Source organism: Pleurodeles waltl, chromosome 5 (assembly GCF_031143425.1).
Source record: "Pleurodeles waltl isolate 20211129_DDA chromosome 5, aPleWal1.hap1.20221129, whole genome shotgun sequence".
In the NCBI taxonomy this organism is placed as follows: domain Eukaryota; kingdom Metazoa; phylum Chordata; class Amphibia; order Caudata; family Salamandridae; genus Pleurodeles; species Pleurodeles waltl.
Genome location: NC_090444.1, coordinates 695496386 through 695521741, shown reverse-complemented (window position 1 = coordinate 695521741; position 25356 = coordinate 695496386). Strand labels below are relative to the sequence as shown.

The window sequence follows — 25356 nt, the reverse complement described above, 5'->3', positions numbered from 1 at the left end:
CTATTGTTGCAAGTGCATTACAAGGTGTATCCCAAGTTGCAAACTCGACATGGCACTCACCAAGAGTACCATGACCACTAACACTGCCTGCAATATAAGTAAGTCGCCCTTCTGCCAGGCAGTACAGCCCTAAGGCAGGGTGCACCATTATGCATGTGAGGGCATGTGTGTGCATGAGCAAATATGCCCCTACTGTGTCTTTGCTAATTCTTAGACATACTAAGTGTACAGGGATGCCATAGTAAATGCATGTGCTGGACACTGGTCATTACGATTTCCCTAGCTACATGATGGCCTCTCTGAACCCTGGGTTGTTTGGTATCAAACAACTCATAATAATGAACCCACATTGATGTCAGTGTTAGATTTATTATAAAATTACGCAGAGGTGCTCCCTGCAAAACCAAACCACTCTGCCACCGCCAGACACGATTCTGGATGCCTGGGGTGACAGCTGTGCTCTCGTGAACCAGAACACAAAGCCTTTCATGGGCAGCGGTGTCACATCTCCTTCCCCAGGCAGGCACCCTCCACCAGCGGTCAGCTTCAAAGGCTTTGCTGCCTTTGAAATCTGACCTCTGCCTCTGCTGCTGGCAGCAGATGGCCACTCAATGGTTTTTCCCCCACTTTATGTGGGAAAACTGTCAGGAAACCTCACAAAGAAAGAAGGAGTGGCCAAACCCAGCCCGCACCAACTCTCAGATGTGGCAGACGAGGTGACTATTCCATTTTATTTTCTTCCATCTGGGATGGTAGGAAAATAGCCAATCAGGGTTAGGGATGTGACCCTGTCCCACAGGAGGTGGTCATGTAGTGGGTGTAGCTACCCTAAGGTAGGTGGCCCATTGGCCGCTGCCAGGTACTTCCCCTAACACCACCTAAAAGCAGTATTTAGAGGGCATCCCTAGACTATGACCTTTGATTTGATGAACACAAAGAAGACTAGGACAAAGAAGACCCAAGGCACGAGAACTGAAGCCGTGCTGAAAAAAGAAAAAGGTGCAAAACCCTGCCTGCTGCTCCAAGGACTCGGCCATCGCTGCTGAGGTGTAGCCTGGAAACCTGAAGGACTCCACAAAACCTCAGAGCACCTCCAGCCTTCTGAAAATTGACAAAACCCTCCCTCAGAGTGAAGGTATCACTCTCCTGCATCCTGCAAGTAAGAAACCTGTGAAGTCTGGTAAAGTGACCAGCTACTGACCAATGACCGGGACCCAGCAGCCTAGCCAAATTCTGTCCAACTGCCCTTAAGGAAACACCTGCCATTGTGCCAAGTTTGGTGGCACTTCTACTCTCCAGGGCTGTGGCCTACTACTACCTGGGGGTACCGGCCTTCAATGTCAGACACCCAGAAGCAATGTCCACTCCAGAATTCCAAAATTCCAGAAGCAAGCACCAGCCAAGAGGCTTCAGGACACTGCTGAACCACCCCCAGAGTGGTCCTGTTGACCTGCAATCCACCCTCAAAGTTGCCAGCTCCTGACTCCAAGACACACTACTCCTGGCTGACCTCTCTGCACTGCCCTCAACTTCCCTGGCCCCTGCATCGACCAACCAGCAGTGCTCTAGGAGTTCCTAACCCCTTGCGACCTCGACCTTCCAAGGGGATCTAGGGGACCTATCTTTTAGTCCAACTTTGCAGTGTTTCCAAGTGGTCGCCTTCTCCTTTGGGCAACAGCTCCAAGACCTTCAGTCGCTGCTTCCGCTTGAATCAGGAACTGCCCATCATTCTTTGGCTGGCCCACTTAACACTCCGATGACCTTGACCTAAAAAAAAGAAGGTGACGTTTGTGAGAGCATTACCTGATTGTATATGCATTTTTAAAGTTTTTGCCATGGATTCCTATGGTGCATAAATACGCACAAAACAGAACATTTTCTGAACTTTGAAAAATCACAAGAAAAGAAGTACTTACCATATATTAATTATCTTTGTCTTACAAATTTTATAAAAATCTAAAGTATTTTTGTAAATTAGTCTTGAGTTATTCTTCCGAGTGTGTCCCCACATTTATTGATACTGTGAGTACAACAAATGCTTTACACATATCCTGGATTAGCCTAACTGCTCGCCCACACTACAACAAAAACAGAGCATTAGGTGGTCTGCTTTTTACCCCTGGATACCATAGTGGGGTTGCTTGAACTCTCTGCACAGTGCACGTCATTTTCGTCCACTATATAGAGAACCAGCCTCCTACATTGTCTCTAAATTGTGCTCATTTAATCGACCTTGGAAGAATAAATTGCCAGGAAACCCACCAGGACTCAAACCTGCAGTCATAAGGTCAAGGTATAACGGCCTTCAGTGGATACATTAGGCTACTGAGCCACCAGCTGATGCTCCTCAGTTTGACCTTGACCTCAATGTCAAGGCCTAACACGACACATTAACTCAATACCTTACCCTTAATAGTTATTTCACCAATAATTAGATTTATTTTCATTCAATTAATAATATACAATAACTGTGCGTTATTGCTAACCCTAACTCTGTCCTTAAAACATTATAAATAGTCATTTGTATTTCATTTTAACTAAATGGTGGTAAACTATAGTAAACTCCCCCTTCACATTAAATAAAAGCTAATTATTTCATATTAATTGTATGAATTACATTAAATTGATTGAGGGACCCTTGTCCTAACCTCATGCTAACACTTACCCAAACCAATGATAAATATACAATTATTTAATCAATTTACCTCAAGTTCGATTCTGTAAAATAATTAATCTTCACCGTATTCTGGAGAGGTACTGTCTTGGGGCCTGTTGTAATGGCGCCCTTTGACTTCTGTACTCTGTAAGGTCTCAGATCCTTCAAACAACAGGTCTAGACTCACTGCTTGCATGTTGCATCAATACTTTGGCCCTGCTGAGTAATTTTTCACCTTGTGTCTGCTGCTTGTATTTGTTGCATACCTTCCATTTTTTGAGGTAGACAATTAGAGCCTTTTTTTTATTGGTGGTAGCGCTTCACATAGTCTACACCATTCTATTGTGTGGGCAATGCTGTCAGGAGTGACTGTCTTCCATATGTAGATAGTGAATGACACTCTTGATTGGACAGTTTTATCAGAAAGCGTAGGGAGCTGAGGAAAGGTTGGGAAAGTAGTTTGAAAGCAAGGGAAAATCTCATTTGACCCTAAGGGGCATATTTATACTTTCTTTGTGCTGAATTAACGTAATTTTTGTTTATACAAATTCAGCACAATCTTAACTCCATATTTATATTCTGACGCTAGATCTGTCTAGCGTCAAAATATTGGAGTTAAAGTCATTTTTTGGATGCGTGAAACCACTTTGCGTCAATGAGATGCAAGGTAGGCATTCCCGTCCAAAAAATGACTCAAAGCCCCTAGTTCCTTATTTATCCTCCAGTGCAAAAAAGGTGCACAGGGGGAGTCGGGCCTAAATAATGGTGCTAAGCCTGCTTAGCGCCATTATTTAATGCATGGGTCAAGACAGACGCTAGGGAACTTGTGGACCCATTTCCATGGTCAAACACCATGCAAAGAGCCCACAGGTGCCCACCCCAAGCCCGAGAAACACCCCACCCACACCAGAGGGACACCAGAGGATTGGGGGACCACATCTCAAGTAAGTAGGTAAGTAGAGGTGGGTATTTTAAAAACAAATTTAAAGTGCATTGGGGGCCCTGAAATGGGCCCCCTTACATGGCACTGGGGACCCTTGTCCCCTGTGCTGGCCCATTGGGTGGTCTGAATGACTCCTGTCTTTCATAAGACAGGAATCATGTAGTATGGATGGTTTTGTGGTAGGAAATTACGCTAGGCTGGTTAAAGGCATTTTTTTTACTCTAACCAGCCTAGCATATTTTTTGGGAGCAAAACCCCCTTTACATGCCGCCCACCTCCACCCGGCAAACATCATTTTCCCAGACCCTTTGCGCCGGCTTGTGGGATTCCATAAATTTGCCACTGGGGTGGCGCTCTGGAATGACGCAAGCTGGCGCTATACTTTTTGGTGCAAAACTGTGTTTGCACAGTTTTGCATCAAAAAGTGTAAAATATGGGCCTAAGTGTGCCAAGCAAGAGGCAGACTGCTGGTGGTCAACACGGCTGCTGGGGTTTGGGGTGGCTTGTGGGCTAGGGGCAATGTCTGCAGCCCATGAAACTTGGAGAAACTATATGTGTAGACCTAATACCTTGGTATGAACATGAGCTGCTCTACCAATGATGGCAAGATTGATTACCTGAAGTTGTGCATGGATCACCTAAATGTACGGTTGGATAGGTACAGCACTCGTATAGATATGACAGAGTGATGCCTCTCTAACACTAAAAGTGATGCCTCTGCCAGAAATGCAAAGCACTCTGGAAGGAAAAGATCCCCACATTATCAGAGCAAATACCGCCATGCCTAAAACCAGTTTTTGGTGCAGCCACGGTTGCATTATTGGTATACCAGAGAGAGTGGACACGGGTATAAATGGACAATGCCATGGAGAATCTGTTCTCACCCTTCTTTGTTGTGGAACGTACACACTGGCACTTGGCACTGTGTCATATTCTGGGATCCTGGCAAGGCCCATCTTAGCTCACTTATTCAGCTATAGGGATCAGGATACTCTTTTATGTCTTGCTCGAGAGCAGCGAAACTTGGTGTATTCAGGGGTTTCAATCTCAGTCTGTACAAGAGCATTTGCAAACGTCTAGGTAAATATTCAGCATATGAATATTGTGTATGCTTTTTTGACCCCACTCAGTAAAAGATAACCCTGAAGAATAAAGCTTGCATTTGTTTATGATCCTCACATGGTTGTGACATTCCTGAAGATAAAGCTGGTGGCAGGGACCTGTTCTGGTTCAGTGATAATGACTAAAGGGGACTTCATGCTTGATTTCTCAACAGTTCTATCCTCTTTTACTTGCTTTTTCCTAATGCCTGATGTCTTGCTCCTAGTTTGAATGCACTATGTAGTGAGCTGCATGGTTCAGTGTAATTATTAGTAGAGGTATGGATGCCGTGATGCATATGAGGGACAGTTATATTCGTTTTTAATGTTATGATCATTATTGTCTTAATGTCTGAATGGATAGCTGATTTACATGCTTAATGAAAGGATGAAGAGAAACCTTGGTGTTTGCTGCAGTAACTTAGCAACATATTTGGAGTCCTTAGGGCTCTAATGTCGTTTCCATTTAAGACTTATTCTGGCCTCGATCAACTGTTGAAGGATTACTAGTGATGGTGAGTGTGGGAAACTGTCTTATCACATTAGTGCAGCTTCACCTGCACCTGCCTAAAGACAGTGGACAAGAGGTGCTTAACCACTCTGCTTCCTATGAGCCTTTTGCAAGTGTATCCCATTGGATGTGGTTGGGGGGTTGTATTTATTTCCACATGTGGTATACACTGATCTTGTGGGTGCCTGAATGGGAGGTGGGTGGTCTTCGAACACAGCATGTACAAACCATCACGTCTTGCAAGGATATGTAACCATCTCTTTTAGTTCAGTATGCAATGAACTACCACAGTTGTAGGGCATGCTATGACATGAAAGGTCTTGACAACTGAGAGATCTGGGATGACAGGCTGCATACTCACCTTAGTGCAAGAGACCTAAACAATCTTCAGCAATTCAGATGGGTATTGGGTATCTACCATAAGCGCTGTGTTAGAATTGCCTTACTCCAGGAAACCCATCTGACCTAAATGAATTGGGGAAACATTGTGATTTTTAACACGGAGGGTCCTAACTCAGATTCTTCTAATGTGTTCCAAAATGTGGTGTCAGAATGTAGTAACCTTACTGTGCAAAGCAGGTGGCTTCTCAGCATCTCAGTTTCACCCATATTTATACTTTGCTAATTTCTGGTTCCACCAGCTACCTTTTTCCCCGGATCACCCCCTTTTCCTAACCACTCAACCACTCAAATTGGTGTGGTGTTTACTGTTGAGTCGACTAACACTAATACAGTTTCATGAACCACCTGGCCACGACATAAGCTGACCAGGCTTGCTGGGTGTGTGACATTATTTTCATCAAATGTACCACTTTCAAGTAATATTTCGTTCCCATGTACGTTGGTACCCAGGGTGAGTATACAGTTATCTAGCCTCAGTTTGAATAACCTTGGGAACATCTTTGAAGAGTACCACTTCTTATATTTGTAGGTAATTAAGACAATGCATATTGTATTCCCTTAGATATATTTGTATTATTACTGATTGCACTTCTAGGCAGGTATCCATCACATCCTACGGAACCATAGCCAGTACTGGCTTTGACACAGTTATTTAGAAAGATCTCTCTAAATACAAGTACTTTATATCAACTATAGCCTAGTTACATATTGCATTACCAGCATTCCGAAGCATATTGTTTTCTATGTTGATGCCTTCTTAATTTATATTTTGCACTGCTCCGCTTGGCAGAATTTATTATGGAAAGTGATATGCATTGCTGGGGCTCCTTACTATAGTTCAATACATTTTATTGTTTGAAACAAGCTATTTAACAACTCAACAGACTTATTCTGACAGGGGCCTGAAAAATGAAGATAATACATGGCTAAACAAAACAGACATAAATCCCCCTCCTTTTTCTTTCCCACAAACCCACTGGCCCTCCTCCAACTCTGCAACCAATGAATCCTTGTCTCATCTCATCCGAAATGCCCTTTTTAGCAGTTCTTAGTTGCATCACTTTCAGGGGGTTGTTCAGCTATTCAGAAAAACCCGTTGTTTCTTTGGGCATCTGGCCTCCCTAATGTTTTAGACAATTTTTACCTTGCCTCAATGCACACAACTCCATGCGCCCCTCAGAATATTGGCGCTCTAGGCATAGGCCCAGGTTGCCCATGCTAAAGGCTGGCCCTGATATTTACACTAAGTCTCAGAGGACTTCACTGTACAACAGATATATACAGCTTTACGCACTGAGAAGTCGTCGATCCTTCTCCATGAATCACGATAGCCAGCGAGTGAATACAACTCAAAGAAATCGGGTATAATACAATAAATGTAGATGCAAGTACACTCAATTGTCTGTCTGACGGCTGAACATTAAAGAGACCAAGCTTTATTTTCCAACTAAGGGTCCAAGTATGAGTAGCCAGAGCTTTCACACCCTAGGCAAACTCCTGTTTATTCAGGCATCAGAATTCCAAGTTATGCTAAAGTCCTTGTTCTTCATTGAATTCCAGCAGGTTTGACCTGTCAAAATTTAAAAAGGAAACATTTAAAGTATTTTTTATGACATGTGGGTTTTGGTGCAATCGTGTGTTATTCCCCCAAAAATTATTGCACCTCATAAATTCTGGACCCGGGAAGTAGGATTTTATCAGGTGCGATAAATTGTGCCTTCACTCAGACCCACTCATAATCAGGGCCATATTGTACATTATTTGGGCTGGTTATGCTTTACAGTATAACATACCTGTCGGCGGCATAGCCCAGGGTGAACGCGCCCATCAGAAATCCCAGGTTGAGAACCGCTTGCGTCAAATCGAGCCTCCAGGAGTTGGCGCACACAAGGTTGTACTAAAAGAATAAATAAAGATATAATTAGTCACATTGTGAAGATCAGCAACTTGAAATTATTGATACATAAATAAAGTCAATGATTGTTAGTGTGAGACACCTAAAATGTATCTTTTTAAGGGATGCTTTTGGTCCTGATGGAAGAGAGGCCGAGGGTCTCTGGAAACGTTTACGCTGATTGTACAGACGCCTCCTGTGGGACTACATTTCCTAGAGATCCCTGCACCAATTGACACCGCACACTGTTTTGCTTGCCATCTATTTAGACTGTTTCACATTCCTGTGATGTGTGGTGCTTTAAAAGACCCCTCCGTGAGATTATCCGGGACTGTTTAAGTTTAAATGCCATAAATAAATTCCCAAGGCAACTATGTCAAAAATGTCTGTGCTGAAATTGGTCACACGGATCTTTTTGAACATCCATATAATATTCGCAAAGTTGATAAAGCTACAGTTAAAAACATGTCTTTGTGCTCTATCATGAACGTATGAACATATTCCACGTGTTCATGGGTGTGTAATAGTTTGTCTATTTTGATTGTTTTTCAAATGTTTACGAGCGTAATAATTTCTCTTGATCCTGTTCCAAATATTTATGAGAGCGATATTCTCTCTATCTTGATCTTGTTTCAAATGTTTATGAGCGTTATCTTTTCTATTTCTTGATCCTGACCCTAATATTTTTAGTAATATTTTCTCTATCTTGATATTGTTTCAAATGTTTATGAGCGTAATCTTGTCTCTTTCCTGGCTGTGATATTTATGAGAGTAATCTTTTCTGTATCTAACTGAGTTATGCATCATACACTATCTGTCCCTAGAGGGTGGACCGCTTCTAATAACATTTCTCTGTCTCTGACAATCAGCCGTTACAAACCATGACACATTCCGTTTTTTATGATCTATTCACATTTCCGAGTCAAATGCCTTAAACCATTGCTGCGGGAATTACATTTTACTACTGCGGCTTTGTTATCCACGCTTTTAATTTATTCAGGTGGATGGTTGTTTTTAATATATGTTTTCAAGATCTAGATCACAATTTCTGTTTTTGTATATTTTCTTTCATGTGTTCTTTTTAATGTATATACTGTAATTATGGTGAATGTTTGAATGTATTTATTTTACTTTTACGGCTACTATTGCTAGATAAAACTGAACTGAATTCAGTGAATCTATGCTGTACCAAGTAGAAGGGGCACTCCAGTGGGTATATTTTGTGAACTGCAAAATCGGGGTTCTATTTATTAAGGGGTTATTTACAAGGATAAATAGATGTCCCCATGTATTGATTATAAAAGAAGGGATTGGCTAGACTTACCCATGTAACACTCCTATCAAGGATGTAGATGCTATCCATTGCCAATACCAGATTAACACCATTTATTTTAAAAAACAAAGGTACAAGAATAAAGGTCTGGTGTGGAAACTAGGACTTCTGGTTCAGAACCATAAATGTAATAATGTGTGTCAAATGATGGTCAAGGCTGGGCTGACTGTAAAGGGCACTGAGACAACCCCTGGTAGGTTGTGGGGAAGCAGCTGCTTGAGACTGCAACATTTTGATGCAGTAACACACATATTTCTTACAGTCAAATACACGATTTGCAGTGGTATGATAAAACCATTGGTATATTTCATAAGGTTTTTTCGCCTAAACGGCCTTTAAAAGCTAAGCCTTTTAGTCAAAAGATTTGCACTGTGATATGAGGCTAGTATGAAAACATTTTCCAGGGTTCCTTTTACGTACATGCCAACACACCAGATTCAGGAGGGAGTCTCCCGATTGTTAAGCCCAAATACCTACATTTTAGGGAAGACAAATAGAATTTATGCAACGCAGAGCAGCAAGACAAGTTGCTTAGATGCATTGTATTAATGGGAGAGAGCTAAAAACGCCATGTCGAATTAAATATGGCGCTCTTCAGGGCTATCCCTGGGCTGGCGCACTGGGAGTTGCCTAGTTCTAACACAGGCACCCTTACACCATGGTGCAAGGGTGCCTGCGTTACAGCCAGTATTGTTTTTCTGTACGAAGGGATGTCTTCCCACACAAAAACATATATATATATATATATATATATATATATATATATATATATATATATATATATATATATATATGTATATATAAAACCCTTTCAGGGTTAGAGTGGCATATAAATTATGCAAAAAAGAAAAGAAAGAGAACTTTGGGTAGTTCCCACTTTTAGGTGGAGAGTGGCTCCAATAAGGAGCACCCTGCAACACTAGCAACACTCTAGATTTGTTAGGACCCTCGGTCTGTGGTACACATTTGGGTGAGGTGCCCCCAAACATCCAACCTCTCCTCCACACACGTGAAGACGCGCACGCCACTGCTAAAGAAACAATGAGGCTCACATTGAAGTTGAAAGTTTATGACAGTGCGATCATCAACAATGTCACCCAATGCATTTTGGTGTATAACACGCCTTGGTGAACAAGTTTGTGGAGGAGAGATTAGATAACATGCTCCAAAATGCACCACCAGATACATACAACATTCTTACCCCTCTCTTGCTTGATGGGTGTGGCTCATTTGGTCTACTCGTTGTGTGTGAGATTCTTCGATTTTTCACTGTCCCTAGGATTTCAGTGTTGCACATTGATGACAGCACCCCGACTCTAAAAATGGTTCAAGCACCACTGTGATTTACTCTAGTTTATTTTAACAACTGAGTAAATCCCTTAGTGCAGCATTTCCCAAATCAATGGCAAAAGATTTATGTTTAATGAAATGTAGTATGTCATCAGTGTCATAATGACTCTCAATCTCTGACGAGACTGCTGGATTTGGGGTGGGAGTACTTCTGCATTGTAGGCAACTGAGTCACTCTTACACCAGATGGCAGCTGTGGCTCAACCCTCCCGGCTCTCTAGCAGTAACTCACCAAACCCCAACCGGTAAAGGTGATTTTTGAGAGCCTTGCATGGACTCTGAAGACCCCGAAGGGAAATCATGGTGGAAACAAGTCTTACCCTTTTCTCTCCACATACAAGTCTCTTACACACACACATACGCAAGAAAGCAGATGCAGAACAGTTTTCAATACATTCATTGAAAGGACTGCAATCTACGATAAAATACATGAGCTGCAATGATTAGGACCGTGAGAAACAACAGTATAAGGATTGTGAAAATTAGAGATGTAAATATGAACAATCACAACATATTGTCACAACATGAATATACAATTTCTACCCAAAAGCCTAATCTCTAGGGCCTAAGCGAGAGCATGGTGATGTAAGCCAAATTTGTCCATACAGTGTCCATGAGAAGCACACCCCACCCCCTTACCTTGGTAAAAGGTCAGGCTGCCAGTCCCCAGATCAGGATCCGTGGAGACACAAAGGCTGAGGTCTGCTGAAAACCAGCATGCAGCATGGATGGAAATTCTAGGAACCCCCTCTAACACCCTTTGTCCTACAAGATGTTTTTATAGTGGACATGTTTATGTTACACAGAAGTCTGATGTGGGTATGTACTTAAGCACTGGATTGTTTACGCAGTCTTATAGTTGGCACTGCAAAATATTATTTGGCGTGCCTCGCATTCTGTTCTTGTGATTCCAGAGAAAAGATCATGATGCAAAATATGTCATCAATAACCCTGACAATGATGCTTTCACAAAATAGCAGTTGAATATTAAAACAATGCATCTAAAGAAACAATAATAAAATTAATAAAATTGAATGCAGAAATACAGAGCCTAATAACTGGGTAAAAGGGCACAGACCGCAAGCCTAAGCTAAGCTGTCATTGTGCTGAAGCAACTAACTAAAATAGATCTGAAACATCAGTATTTCCACAAATAGAACCAGTCTTTATTAGTACAATGTATTAGTATTTAGCAGTGGTGCAACAAAACTGGAGGGGGCTCCCCTCAAAGTGCATGGAAGGGGCTCTCGGGACTCAATCAGGAGATCTAAGGCCAGGGGCCCACCACCCATGCACAGTGTCAGCTGTGCTGAGGGGGGCCCGCACAATGGGCGGTGCAGGGGCTAATGTTACACCACTGGTATTTAGGGTGTTTTTTTCCTGTAATGGCTTTACAGTTTCCTTGTGCCTTAATTGAGGCCACAAATGAAGACATGATGTGGGCTTAATCTTGAATCCATGCTGCAGCAATCATTCATAAGTGGGTCATACTCTTCGACTCATGAGCCTTGACTCTGTGCTTTTCCTAATGAGATTGCTTAAAAAATTAGTGGGGGGGCATGAATGACCAAGGCTGTACATTTGTTTGTGTTTGAGAATCCTTGCAGAGGCCCACTGGCAGGCCACCCAACCAATCAGCCCCAGAACCCCATAAAGCACTAACTTCAACATCATGTGTACAGCTGTTTTTATTTACTGGTGTTATCAAGCAACAGTCAGACGTCTGAACAGAGTCTCAGCCCTCTGGAAACTTTAGCGCATGCAGACACTCACCCTCTACTCTGGGACTTCCTCTAGCAGCTGCTTTTTCTGGCTCACGCCAGTACTAGTGAACCAGCCCTAAAGTCACTCCAGCTCCTCTGACTTTGCACTAATATCCAATGCATGTGCAGCAAAGTGCCCTTCATGTGAAGTAGCATGTGAGATACATTAAGCTTGATAACAGCAGCTGATTCTCTACCAGACAGGATCACTATAATGTTCATGATGCCAAAGAGCATGTACTCGCACATGCACCGAAGGCCAACATACTCACATCATGAAGAAGATAAACCAGCATAGAACAGCACAGACCCCCCATGTACTGCTATCATTGTCCATTAAGATAGAAGAGGAGAGGCTCTGTGGGAAGCCTGCAGTGGCCAAACAATACATATTGTGATCAAGACACCAGTGCAGCTCAGGCGTTTGTGCTCTGCAAAACACACTGGCAACAAGTCCAGTCCTTGCACCACTGCATCATTCTGTTTGAAGGCTTGGACATCTTATGAGTAGGAATCCACTATAAATCATGACACTTTGAAGCTTGCTTACTCCTACTGGCACTCACAGCATGAATTGCTATAGCAGTGACCAACAATGCAGCGATTGAAGATTGTTGGTGCACCAGCAAGAGGTGTCTGAGGGGATGGATGGTAACTGGGCTATTTTTGTTCTGTAATAGGGCGCAATAACAACGCACCTCCATTGGCATTCATATAGGAACAGATCTGGTTGGTCCCTGGAGTTACTAGGCCCCAGCTGTGACAATTGGAGCTTTTTATCTATGGTGTCTTGTGACCACCTTACTATTGGATCCAAAATGAGCACCAGCTATGCCCCTTTAGCACTTGACCCTAGGGTAGGGAGGCAGAGCAGTAAAAGACGTACTGAGTGAAGAGGCACAGGTTAGAAACTTAAGCCCAGATTTAAGAGGGCCGAGCGCCATCTAACAACACATAGGGGGTTATTCTAACTTTGGAGGAGGTGTTAATCCGTCCCAAAAGTGACGGAAAAGTGACGGATTTACCACCAGCCGTATTACGAGTCCATTATATCCTATGGAACTCGTAATACGGCTGGTGGTATATCCGTCACTTTACCGTCACTTTTGGGACGGATTAACACTCCTCCAAAGTTAGAATAACCCCCATAGTATCATTTTTTTAAGGTAATGTGGCGTTAGATGAGCAAGAACACCACGCCATATTTACAAAGTGGCACAATGCATGTATTGTGCCACTATATAACCCATTGCGCCACATTATGCCTGCGCCAGGCATAATGTATGCAGGGGGGGCATTCGAATAATAGGGGGTGAAAAAAACGGTGCAAAGAAATCTAAAAGATTTCTTTTCATCATTTTTCTGGCCATTTTTAACGCCCTCTCAGAGCAGGCATTAAAAGGGGGCACACCATTGGCTACAATGGGCCCCTATGTACTGTAAAAAATTTTTTTTTTTAAATCTGTTTATTAATCATAACATTCACTCAACAGTACATTGGCTGTTAATATGTTAATAATTTTGTGATCTGTTTACTTACATATATAAGCTTGCACAGCGCTGTTACACAAAGAATTGTAAAAAAAAAAAGAGAAAAGCAAACATAAAACGAAATAAAAAAGAAAAAGAAAAAAAGGGACATTCAACTTAAAACTGTGCAATAACTAATTACTAATTAAAGATGCAACTAAACGCCACTAATGTCATTTCTAGTGTTGACTATCCCCGCCAGAAGGTGGGGGAAGGAAGAGGGAAGAATACAGCTAATGTGTATGAGTAAAACGGAGGTCCTAATTGAGGTATGAATTATGCATTGCGGGGCGTGATGGGGCGCAGAGCTAGTTTGATAATAAGCAAGCTGGGTATGAGTTGCGTATAGGCATAACCGCAGAAGAATCATCCTGATATATTACGTTGTTACATTGAGGGACGGGATGAGGATATTAATAATGAAAGTGAATGATGGTGGGGCAGCTAAGAGTAGCGTGCTGACGGTGTCAACCAAGACTGTAATAGCTATATATAGTGCCCCATTTACGGGGGGTCTATGTCATCCCTCGCTTCTATTGCCACCACAAAAGTGTCCCAAACTTCGGGGCCATCCTGAATAAGGCCTTTGTGTTGCAATAAGCAAAGTGTCTGGGCTTCAGCCTGTGAGCGACTATGTAAGTCACGGAGCCAAGACGAATGAGATGGAACGTGTGGGGCTTTCCAATGTGTTGCTATTAGGCGCTTGAAAACAACAACAAATGCTAGATCTATAAATCTGTGTAACTGTTTATCCACTCTAGTACAGGGGCGTATGCCAAGTAAACAGGAATCTGGTGTGGGCAACAGGTGTGGGACGAAAGGTCTGCTGTGACGTCCGTAACGCGGTGCCAGGCCGAGTTTATTGAGTGGCAACTCCAGACCATATAGTAAAAGTCAGCTGCCGGAGCAGGACATCTGAGACATGACGGGGTTGTGCTCGGGTATATTCTTGGGTGCGAGCCGGGGATAAATATGAGTGGTGAATATAATTGAATTGGGTATTACGCAGGAGAGGATTACTGGATATTGACTTGATCATTGCGAGACCTACGACCCAGGTTTTTTGTGGTAGTGGTGAAGGGAGGACGGAGTCCCAGTGTGCCTTAGCATGTGGCAGGGTGGTGCAAACTGCTGCTAGTAATGCTTTATATAATTTAGTTATAATGCCTTTTGTGCTACCTATGGTGAGGATGGTAGTAAGTAATGGGGACTCAGGAGGCTCGGTGTTGCCAGCACCCCAGAGGTTATTGAGTAGCCGCTTGATGGCGCTGTATGTCAGAAAGGCACCATTGTGCATAACCCCGGCGGACACCAGTTCCGCAAAGGTGCACATCGCGGAGCTGGAGTATAAATCACCCACATTCAGTGTGTTTATGTCCCGTGTATCATGGTATGATGAAAGGATTTGGGTGCCCGGCAATTGAAACAGCGGTAGCAAAGGGGAGTAAGGGGGAGAGGGGGCCTTGCTTTGGACGTATCTACGCCAACAGAAGCGAGCTGCTTCCAACAATATGAGTTTTGAGGGTAGGGGGTGAGGGCCAGATAACAGTGTAGACAGTAACGTTTGCGGGGCTATATATGCCTGCAACATTATGCTTCCGGTAGGAGGAGTGTCCTGAAGCCATGCGGATAACCACGACAGCTGAGCTGCTGTGTAGTATCTTTTGAAATTAGGCATGCCCAGCCCTCCCGCCTCTTGGGGGTATTGTGTTGTAGCTAACACTACTCTGCGTCTATCTTTGCCCCAGAGCAGGTCAGTTAATATTGAGTGCAATTTACCAAAGAACGAGCGTGGTAAGCATAGCGGGAGGGCAGTAAAGTAATATAAGAACCTTGGGAGGATAAGCATTTTGGCTATTGCTACCCGACCCATAGGGGATAGGGGAAGTGAGCTCCAAAATGACATTGAGCTGCGGGTGGAGCTGAGTGCCCTGTCAATGTTACCCTCTTTTAGATCTGCAACAGAGTGATAAATCTGCACCCGAGATATTTAAAGGTTGCATGTGACCATGGTAGTTTATATTGCGGTAATGCCATGTGAAGGTCAATCGGTATGGAGGTAAGGGGGAAGATACTTGACTTGGAACAGTTGACATGTAAACCAGAGGTGAGAGCAAAGGAGTCCAGCAACTGCAACACCTCTACCATAGAAGTAGAGTGATTACGCAAGTATATCAGGGCATCATCTGCGTATAAAGATATAATATGATGAGTGTTAGATTCCGGGATGCCCCATATATGTGCATACCTTCGTAGTTTTTAATGCTAATGGTTCCATGGCAATAGCGAATAACAAAGGGGACAATGGACAACCTTGTCTGGTGCCTCTGCCTATAGGGAATGCTTCGGAGATAGTGCGTCCATTTTTGACACGGGCTGTGGGCATGGAGTAGAGCGTTTTGATCCAATTAATGAAGCCGGGGCCGAAACCGAACGCTTTGAGTGTGCATAGAAGATAATTCCAGCTTAACGTATCAAACGCTTTTTCAATATCTAGCGAGAGGGCCACCACTTCTGTTTCTGTATTACTGTGCATTATGTGGAGCAGCCTTCTGATATTCAAGAAGGTGCTTCTCCCAGGAATAAAGCCGGACTGATCATAGTGTATCAGGCTTGATAGGTAGGGGAGTAGCCTGTTTGCTAATATGGTCCCTAGCAATTTGCAATCTGTGTTGAGGAGAGAGAGCAGGCTGTATGATTTAACATCGAGAGGATCCCTGCCCGCCTTTGGGAGGACAACTATTAGAGCTTCGCTCATGGAGTCTGGCAGTTGTAAGTTATGGTGTGCTTTGTTAAATACCTCTGTGAGTGGATTTAGGAGATGGGTAACATGGGAGTTAAAATATTCTACCGGTAGACCACCCGAACCGGGGATTTTGCTGCGTGCCATTTGTGCCAGAGCTGAACGCAGCTCTTCAATAGTGATAGGACCATCTAAAGTGGCGGTATTGTCAAGAATGTGTTGGTTTTGGGAGACAAGTAGTAGTATGTCAGTTAGTTGCTGTTCTGGCGGGGGGGGAGGAGACGTGTAAAGGGTTCGATAGTATGTGGAAAAGGCTTCGTTGATACCTGCTTGAGTGTTGACAATGACGTCGGGGTTCAGACGTATCACACCAATGGGTGATGGCTGCGAAGGTTGACGGTAATAGCCTGCCCGATCTATCTCCCTCCACGTGTTGTCTTGTCATATAATGTCTGTAGTCGTGCTTACCTAGTCTGGTGTCTGCTTCATTATGGGCAGCTCTAAGCGAATTCAGTGTTGCTAGTGTGGACTCGTCTCTGGTGACCTCAACCTCTGCTTTGCGGAGTTTTACCTCCAAATCTTGTAGTTCTTTGGTGAGTGCCCGTCTTACCCCCACCGTGGCCGCAAGGCAATGTCTGTGTATTACCGCTTTACGGGCATCCCACTCTATAGCACTGGATGAAGTTGTGTTTTTATTCAGTAGGAAGTAATCAGCCAGTCTCTTGGACATATCTGCTTGAAAGGGGGGGTCTAGAAGAGCTTCTGGCTGCAATCGCCATGTTGGTATACGAGTGTGCATGTGGCCCCAGGCCATTATTACGCATAGAGGGTTGTGGTCTGATATGGTGCGCGCTAGGTATTCAGACATGCACACTTCCTGAATTACGGCTGCGGGTACGAAAATCATGTCGATTCTGGTATGTAGCTTGTGTACAGGGGAGTAGTAAGAATATTCACGGTGGGTGGGGTGGCCCGCCCTCCATACATCCCTCAGGCCGTTATTTAAGGCCCAGCTTGCTAGTGCTTGTGAGGCGCGATTGGATGGGGCTGTGGTGAGTGGGGAAAATGAGCGGTCTATTTGAGTATCTAGGACGCTGTTAAAGTCGCCCCCCCATATGCACTCTAGTGTGGGGTCACTGAGATTGCCAGTGGAGAGTGTGGACAGGAAATCGCGTTGATTTGCATTTGGGGAGTATAGTGCAACCAAAGCTAAAGGGTGCCTTCCAGTGTCACGTGTCTACCGTATGGGTCGCATTGTGTGCGAGATATGATAAATGGAACCCCAGGAGCAATCCAAATCGCCACCCCACGAGCGAAGGACGAGGAAGTGGTGCCATGCAATTGACCTTTCCATTTTGATTGTGTGTTTTCCAACGTGGATTTAGAGAGATGTGTCTCTTGTAGTAGAGCTATGAGTACCTGATGCCTCTTAAGAAAGGCGTAAACTCTTTGTCGTTTACGTGGCGTTGCCATACCTCTAATATTCCATGTGAGTATCTTATATTTCAAGATCCCTTGGTGAGTTTGGGTGACCATGAGGTTTTTATAGCTTTCGTACAAACGGAAAAATTAGTGTCCTCCGTCCCCATTATGAAAATATTGTGACGCTTACCCGCTAAGACTAGCCAGTGGATGTCCGTAATGTTGTAAGCTGTAAACCTATTGCTATGATAAATATGACATGTACGTTTGCTGCTGTGTTTGCGATTAACTAACATGCGATAGAACCAACAACCAGATAAAAAGGTGCACTCTAAAACAGTATATAGCAACAGCTGAAATACTAAAAAATAGAAAACAATTCCAGCAATTGCCGGCTTGGAAGAACGGTCCATATGGAGCAGGGGGGTGCCGAAGGACATTGGTTCAGAGTCATGGATTTACCCTGCCCGAGTTACTCATGGTGCAAGGTGCGCCGCCCAGGACCACAAGCGGGCTACACGCCGCAGTAAGGGATCAATAGTGCCGCCAAGTCGCCACTGAGCAGCCAGAGGGGGGAAAGCAGTGCCGCTGCATCCGAAGAGCGGGAGTAGGTGGTGCTTGATTGCCTAGCAGATGTCATCCGCTGTGCGCGGCGTGAGGAAAGGACCATGCGTGGATTCCGCCGAGTCAGAGTTTACGTCCTGTTCCGGATCCACGTCAGTTTGTGTGGATAGGGCAATTGGCGACGTGTTAACAAATCTAGATGTGGCCCGCAGGAGCAGGGAGCGTTCGGTTTGTACCTGTTCAGGTGAGGGTTTAGTGCCTTGTTTTTTGCGTTGCCTGCGTCCCGACGTGGAGGAAGACCTATTATCACCGAGGGTGCTTGTCTCTAACGGGTCAGCTTGACCCTTGGCATGCGGCCAGGTCCAGGCATCTTCCGGAGTCATGAAGAAAAGTGTCCGAGTATCATCCTGCACCCGGAGTCTGGCTGGGAACATCAACGCATACTTGATGTTATGTTTGCGGAGGCATACCTTAACACGATAGAAAGAGCTCCGCTTCTTCTGTACTTCTGCTGTAAAGTCTGGATAAGCTTTAATCTCAGCATTTTTTAAGCATACCGGACCAGATTTGCGGAATAGCTGTAGGATGAGGTCTCTATCTCGATAGTTAAGGAGTCTTACTATCAGCGGACAAGGTTGTGAGCCAGGTGGAGGGGGCTTGCCAGGGATCCTGTGGGCCCGCTCGACGGAAAAGAACTCCGGGATGTTTTCTTTAAGAATTGTGTCCGTAAGCCATTGTTCTATGAATAATTTAGTGCTGGGGCCCTCTGCTCGCTCAGGGAACCCCACCAGACGAATGTTGTTGCCCCGGGACCTGCCCTCTGCATCCTCAGCTCTGCGTTTTAAGGAGTCCACCTCTGTCGATAAATGAGCCAGTTGCGATTGGAGATCTTTCACAGTCCGGGGGAGGATTGCAGAGTCTTTTTCAAGTTCGGACACCCTGTCGGCCAGTGCATGTTGATCAGTGCGAAGTATGTTGAGATCTTCTGTTACCGAGCCTATTTTGGCTTCTAGGGTGGTCTTAGTTTCTAGAATGGCTTGCAATAGCTTTTCAAATTGTGACGTGTGTGATTGTAAGGTAAGTTCCAACTTCTGCAAAGCCAATTGTGTGGTGACGTGGGCCTCTGAGGGGGGTGGGGTGTCGGGGTCCATTCTGCCCAGAGGTGCTCGTGGGGTCTTTGGTTTGACCATTTGGTAAGTATGGGTATGAGTGGCCGTTAACGAATAGGGCCGGTTGGAGGCGATGTGGGCGGGGAGCAAAGGAACAATCTGCGACATAGTAGAAGTGCAGACCCAGAGGAATGCCAATAACTATTGAAGGCCTGAAGTGAAATACTGATGGCAATGGTATGGTGCGCGATATTAGAGATCCACCTCTTCCGACTGCGAGGCCAATGTATAGATTTTTGTAGTGAAGAGCTTAACTGACAAGTTCCTGGTGGCTGGCAAAGTGATTTAGCACTTTGACGTGTGACCGTCACAACTCGCAGTTCCAAACAGCAGAGGGGACTGGCATGTTATGCTACTACATCCAAATGCAATAGACGAGCCCAACAACCACACCAGGGCGAAGCAGCAACAAGTGAACACAAAGTGATGTGTGCGGCCGGGTCAGAAGTCACACCAGTCTGGCATCAACGTTGAGGAGGAGCAAAGCAGGAGTAGGCCAATGATATATGGAGAATAATGGCCTAATGCGTTGGATATTGCATGCGTAGTTTAAAGACTGTGACGCTGGTGGGAGATTATAAGTAGAGTCTGGAGGGGTGAGGGCGGAGCTCCGCGTAATTTGTTGGGGGCTATAACTGCCCCGGGTACCTTGGGGCGCGGGGGGTGGTTAACGCAATTGCGCACTGCGACTCGATAAATGTCGCCGAAAGGCTCACCTCGTTCAACCGACCAGGCCAATTTCCCGCTGTGCACCTGACCACCGGCTGTGTTCTTACTGCCTCACGACACCTGTGGTGAAGCTCGAACAGGCTCTGGACGAGGTCCCGGATTTGTAGAGTCTGCTGTAGAAGTGAGAATATAGATGTTGCGCTGCGTGCCCACAAAACGATCTCCGCCAGGGCAACACGCTAGGATGTCCTCACCAGGCAGGCCGCAGCAACCCCCAGTCCTGGGGCACATGAAATTGTAAGCCTGCTCCTGCAGGCCACGATGTGTGGGGCGCGGGACCGCAACGGATCAGCCACGCACCGCGACGCCACCTCAAAATATCCTCTTAGGGACCAGCGCCCTATCGCGGTGCTCTTTATTATGTCACGCTCCACCGTGCTGGTGGAGCCGGTGGAGAGGAAGCAGTCACTGCTGCTGGCCAGAAAGTAATAGTTTAAATGACTGCTACGATTTGTTTTAGCTTCGTTCTGGCTCTTTACGCGCGGCTCGGCCCCGGCAGCCCTGCCAAACGCCCTCCGAGCGGTAGCGGCAACCCAGAAACAGCCCGGTCACCAGTGTGGCCTCCAGGCAGCTCGATGGGCGACGTCCGTACCCCTGAAAAGGAAGGCACGGGCACCGCTTGCAGGATGTTTATTCGGGCCAGGGATCGGAGCTGCAGTTTATGCTGCCGCTCCGATCGCCATCTTGGCCACGCCCCCACATACTGTTCAGAGTTAGCGCCCAAATTATGGCGCTAACCCTGAACAGTACATCAATAGTGTCAAATATTTTGACGCTATTGCCCCCTACCCTGTGGAATGGTGCACCGTATTTTAAATACGGCACGCACATGGTGGCAGTAAGGGGCGCTAAGGAGCTCAAGGTGCAGCACCACTTTTCTTAAAAATGCCCCTTAGGTTTCCACAAAGTCCACAGGAACACTAAATAAATTAATGTTCAGCCGGTACATTTACTCATGAAATTAACAGGTTCTTTAGTTAAAACATGCTTATATTGTAAAGATAATATTACACATATGCACAACCAAAACCAAGCTTGCCAGTATTAATCAATGTGAAGAACTTTCCTCTGATATTTATCACAGAGTTTACAATGAAAAACTCTTTCCAATTGTGTTTGGCAAAGTTTGCAAAAGCCCCTTGCTATTGTTTTGATTCTTGAACTGTTTTAACAATTTATCTAACAGTTATGAATATTAGCATTACTTATAGGTTGGCTTGCACAACTGCTGCCCAATGAAATATCCTTAGGAAAGGTCCAAAAATGGGCAGATCAAAATCCTTTCCATCCACACTGTTTATTAATAATTTTTCGGCGACTACATGAGCAATTGCAACATTTAAAGCTGTCGTTAGCTGGGCCTAAAAATGTGCACTTGCGTAGCAGTGGTTTCTTTAAACAATGCGGCATTGTACGGTGGATACATTTCCTCACTCTGGACATGCTAATGCACATAAATCTCATGACTTTCCCAGTTATGTGTCTGGCAGCCTGCTACTGGCATAGTTTTTCAGTAATGTACTCCTCGAAAGGTTTGTGAATTCCAAAAAAAGCATGTTCATGTTGGAATGTGTCTCTTGGAATGTACTTCTACAATTTTTTTTTTGCGGTGTGAAATGGCCCATTGGCCATGAATCAATGATCAGGGAAATGTGTTATCTACCGCAAAAAAAATAGTATAAGGTTTAACTAGTTCTGCACTTGTAAAATAAGAGAATTACTGCATGAAAGTGTCATCTACAGTTAATTCCTTCTTACCACATATGAATATTTCCTTTCCATGTTTGATGTAAAAATGCTGGACAATATAATCAACAAATATCTGATATATCTCTGTATATAGCTATATCTCTATATATCTATATATATATAGTTAAAGCATTTTGTTACAGCGCACTGTCACTTACAAACATCCGATTTCCCATTGAAATGGCCACTAAATTTGCACAAACAATTATTTGGTACAACTATATAGCACACAAATGATGTGAAAGACAGGTATTGTGCATTACCAAGTAAAATGTCTCAATTTGTTTTGATCTTATTAAAACGTTTGATTCTATCACGCATCAGAATTAAAAATGTGCTTCGTTTGTGCATTCATAACTGCTGATATTTTGTAAAATATTTGCACAGTTCAATTTTGTGGTGTGATAGAAAAAATGGCATACAACACCTTGCCTTCCATACACCTATACCCCTGCAAGATTGTCATGTGGTTGACTTAACAAAATCCTCTTCCTTTGCAAAGAAAAGTAGACACCAATCTCTATATTAAAAAAAATAAGCAGCAATTTGTCACAAAACATGGCCTGACATTTGACCTCTGACTTTGAACGCACAGCAAATGTGAAAAGATAAAAACAACATTTGCATGCATCTCTATTGCTCATTCACCCTCTGAACTCCAGCACTGTTGCAGAGGGGGAGATGCAACCAACCCCCCCCGCACCCCTACTACCAGCACCTAAAGTAAATCAAAAGTGTTCCCACTAATGCCTAGTATAATATCAGTTAATCTGGAGTATCCACTCTGCTGCAGCACGAGCTCTGCCTGATACTTTGGATCAAAATACACACTTCCAGGAAAATTGTACACAGGGACAAAGGGGCCTGCCAACAAAATCTATCAGCCCATGTTGGCAAATGGATATGACTGCCCCAATCTAAAGTGGGCTGTGTTGTCCTGACATTAATGTTGTTTTTTCCCAAAATTCTCTTACCTGTTTACTAATATACCAATCCCATTGTTATAAACATTTTTTCCATCCTCTTGTCAAATCTGACTATTCTGATATGGGCTGGGAAGCAAGCACAGCTGAAGTGGGACATTATGACTCTACTTTGCGAGAAAGGTGGGTTTCAGATTCTGATTTAGAATACTATTTTCTCAATGCCCATGCTCACTTCACAATGCATTGGTTCTAGCCACTTCCTCTCTTGCCACATATAATAGCTGAGACCAACCTTATAGACAATGGCTCCCTCCTATCTGTGTTCTCATATGTGATTATCATATCCGGTGGCCATATTGACTCGCTTGCAGTGCGGGTCCCTCTGAAAGGTGCCCCTGCCCATCAAACACTGCCATGTGTCTGAGTGAGATTATGTCCCCCAGACACACTTGCAGTAAGGGGGCCATGGTGTTCGAGTTTGCTTAAAGGCCCTTGTAGCTTACCGCAGCACAGGTCACTCTGATAGCTGCTTCTGCCGGCCAAACAATGCCCTGTGGACTTTGCCATCAGTCTGGGGTGGGACTACGTCCCCCAGACACACTTGCAGTAGGGTGGGGCGACGGTGTTCAAGAGTGTTTAAAAGCACCTGTTGCTTCCCACAGCGCGGGATGTGCCCAAGTGAGCAGCCAGGCAAAGACTGTGCCAAGACCAGGCCCATCTTCACCGGTCATTGACCAGAAGAAGCCAGGCCAGGGCTTTCGTCTTTCATCCAGGCTTCACTGTAAAAGCCACATAGGTTTGTACGTTTAAATACAATTATAATTCTGATGATTTATTTTCTACATCCGTGTATCTATTACCCACGCGGACTACAATAGTAACTGCTGCCAGTTAAGATGGGGAAGAGGAATGCATCTGAACTACCTAAATTCAATGTAAAAAGAACAAAGAAACCCTCCGTAATGGGTCCTGCTTTAGCACCACCATGGGAAAGAATTATACTCTCAAAGCCATTGACCATTTAATCGAGGAAGTTGACTCAAGCCTAAACTCATTCAGCTAATAACATGGACAAAACAAATACTGCTAAAGTACCTGAACTGTTTCAGAAAAGCATCCAGAACTGTCTGACTGATACCAAAGGTGTTGATACAGCACTTGGAGAACCTTTATCCAATGCTTTACTGACCACACTACCTGGGCTACCATTATCTCCCACAATCAACATAGTTTCCAATGTCCCTTGCTCCAACAGATACTCCATTTTAACGACTCATGAGCTACCTAGTCAATTCACAGCTGTTCCTCTGTTCACAGTGTAGTTTTGTCTGCAATTTCAGCTGAGGTTAAGTCTACTGAACCACCTGTTACGAATCCCACTGCACTTGTTGAGTCAGATGGTCTCTACTCACTCCACTGTAAGATGGAGGATTTAAAAGCTCTTATTAGAATGATTCGCAAATGAGAAGACCTATTTGGATAAGGCTGTACCTCCACCTGTAGCTGTCCTTCTAAACAAGAGACTGGGAAACAACAACCTTGGCATAGCGGTGGATTGTTTGCTGGTTCTGTGAGGGCTGTTGATTTGTCAAATTCCAACCAAGTTGTTACTCTTGCACAAAATCCAAGATGTACCCCTGAAACACTCATCCAAGAGGTGTCCCACTCTCGAGGTTGACCCTGTCAGGATTTGAACTCCCTCCATCTACCAGTGAACCGGCTATTCGTCAGTCAAACAAGAGATTTCTTTTCTCCTTCTCACCTTATGGTAACCCGACGGCTAATGGCCATTTTCTTGCTTCAAAAGGGAGCTCTATTGTCATATGTCCTGCTAGGCCACAATTACACTCTGTGGGAAATGAGCTTAAGAGACAAATTTACTTGACATAGATACCTAAACTGAGAGAGGACGCCTTCAGAGACACTGAGGCATTAATAAATAAGGCTATACATCGGCTTAGATCAAAACGCAATTGTCTCTATGTTTCGATCTGATATTCAGCATGCTAAATGGTGTAATAGCAGCTCTTCTAAGTTTGATCATATTATGTTGTAATGAAAGAATGAACAAATGGTACGCAATTTCAATGATATGGAACTTCGAACCTGTCATCTCACAGGTTATGCTAATTCTGCCGTTTGATTAAAGATGTCACCACCACCATCTCAAAACATCAACATGAATACGGACTCCCTTTTGGATCATCCTGTTCATTCTTGTGCTCCAGGAGCCCTGGTGCCTACTGCTACAGTCGGTGATGTGGCCTCTACTTTAAATTCAATTGACTGACTGAGGCAAACAGCTAAATCTCATCAAATGGTTTCCCAACTTAAATTGCATACTGTTAACCCATCTACTGAAACTGGTACATATGGTCATGTAAAACATATGGACCAGTTGGCAACAGACACTTTCAAGCCTAATAATGCCAGTCTGTCTCCTAATGGCCTTGCAGATGAAGGAGTTTCCTGCCAAGCATTGCCTGTTTTATATGATGATCTTACTCTGATTTCATGGAACCTTGGCACGGAGCAAATCAAAACTGATATACCCTGATTGGATTCCTTTTAT

The 25356-nt window shown here is 44.2% G+C and overlaps 1 protein-coding gene across 1 annotated transcript in view; it reads right to left on the bottom strand.

Annotated features, from left to right (window-relative positions):
• The window catches only part of SLC22A3 (solute carrier family 22 member 3), a 634522-nt gene that overhangs the window by 364665 nt on the left and 244501 nt on the right, over positions 1-25356 (bottom strand). The window contains exon 2 of the mRNA XM_069234623.1: positions 7406-7509. Within this exon, the coding sequence (XP_069090724.1) occupies positions 7406-7509 (104 nt within the window). The remainder of the gene's footprint in view (positions 1-7405; positions 7510-25356) is intronic.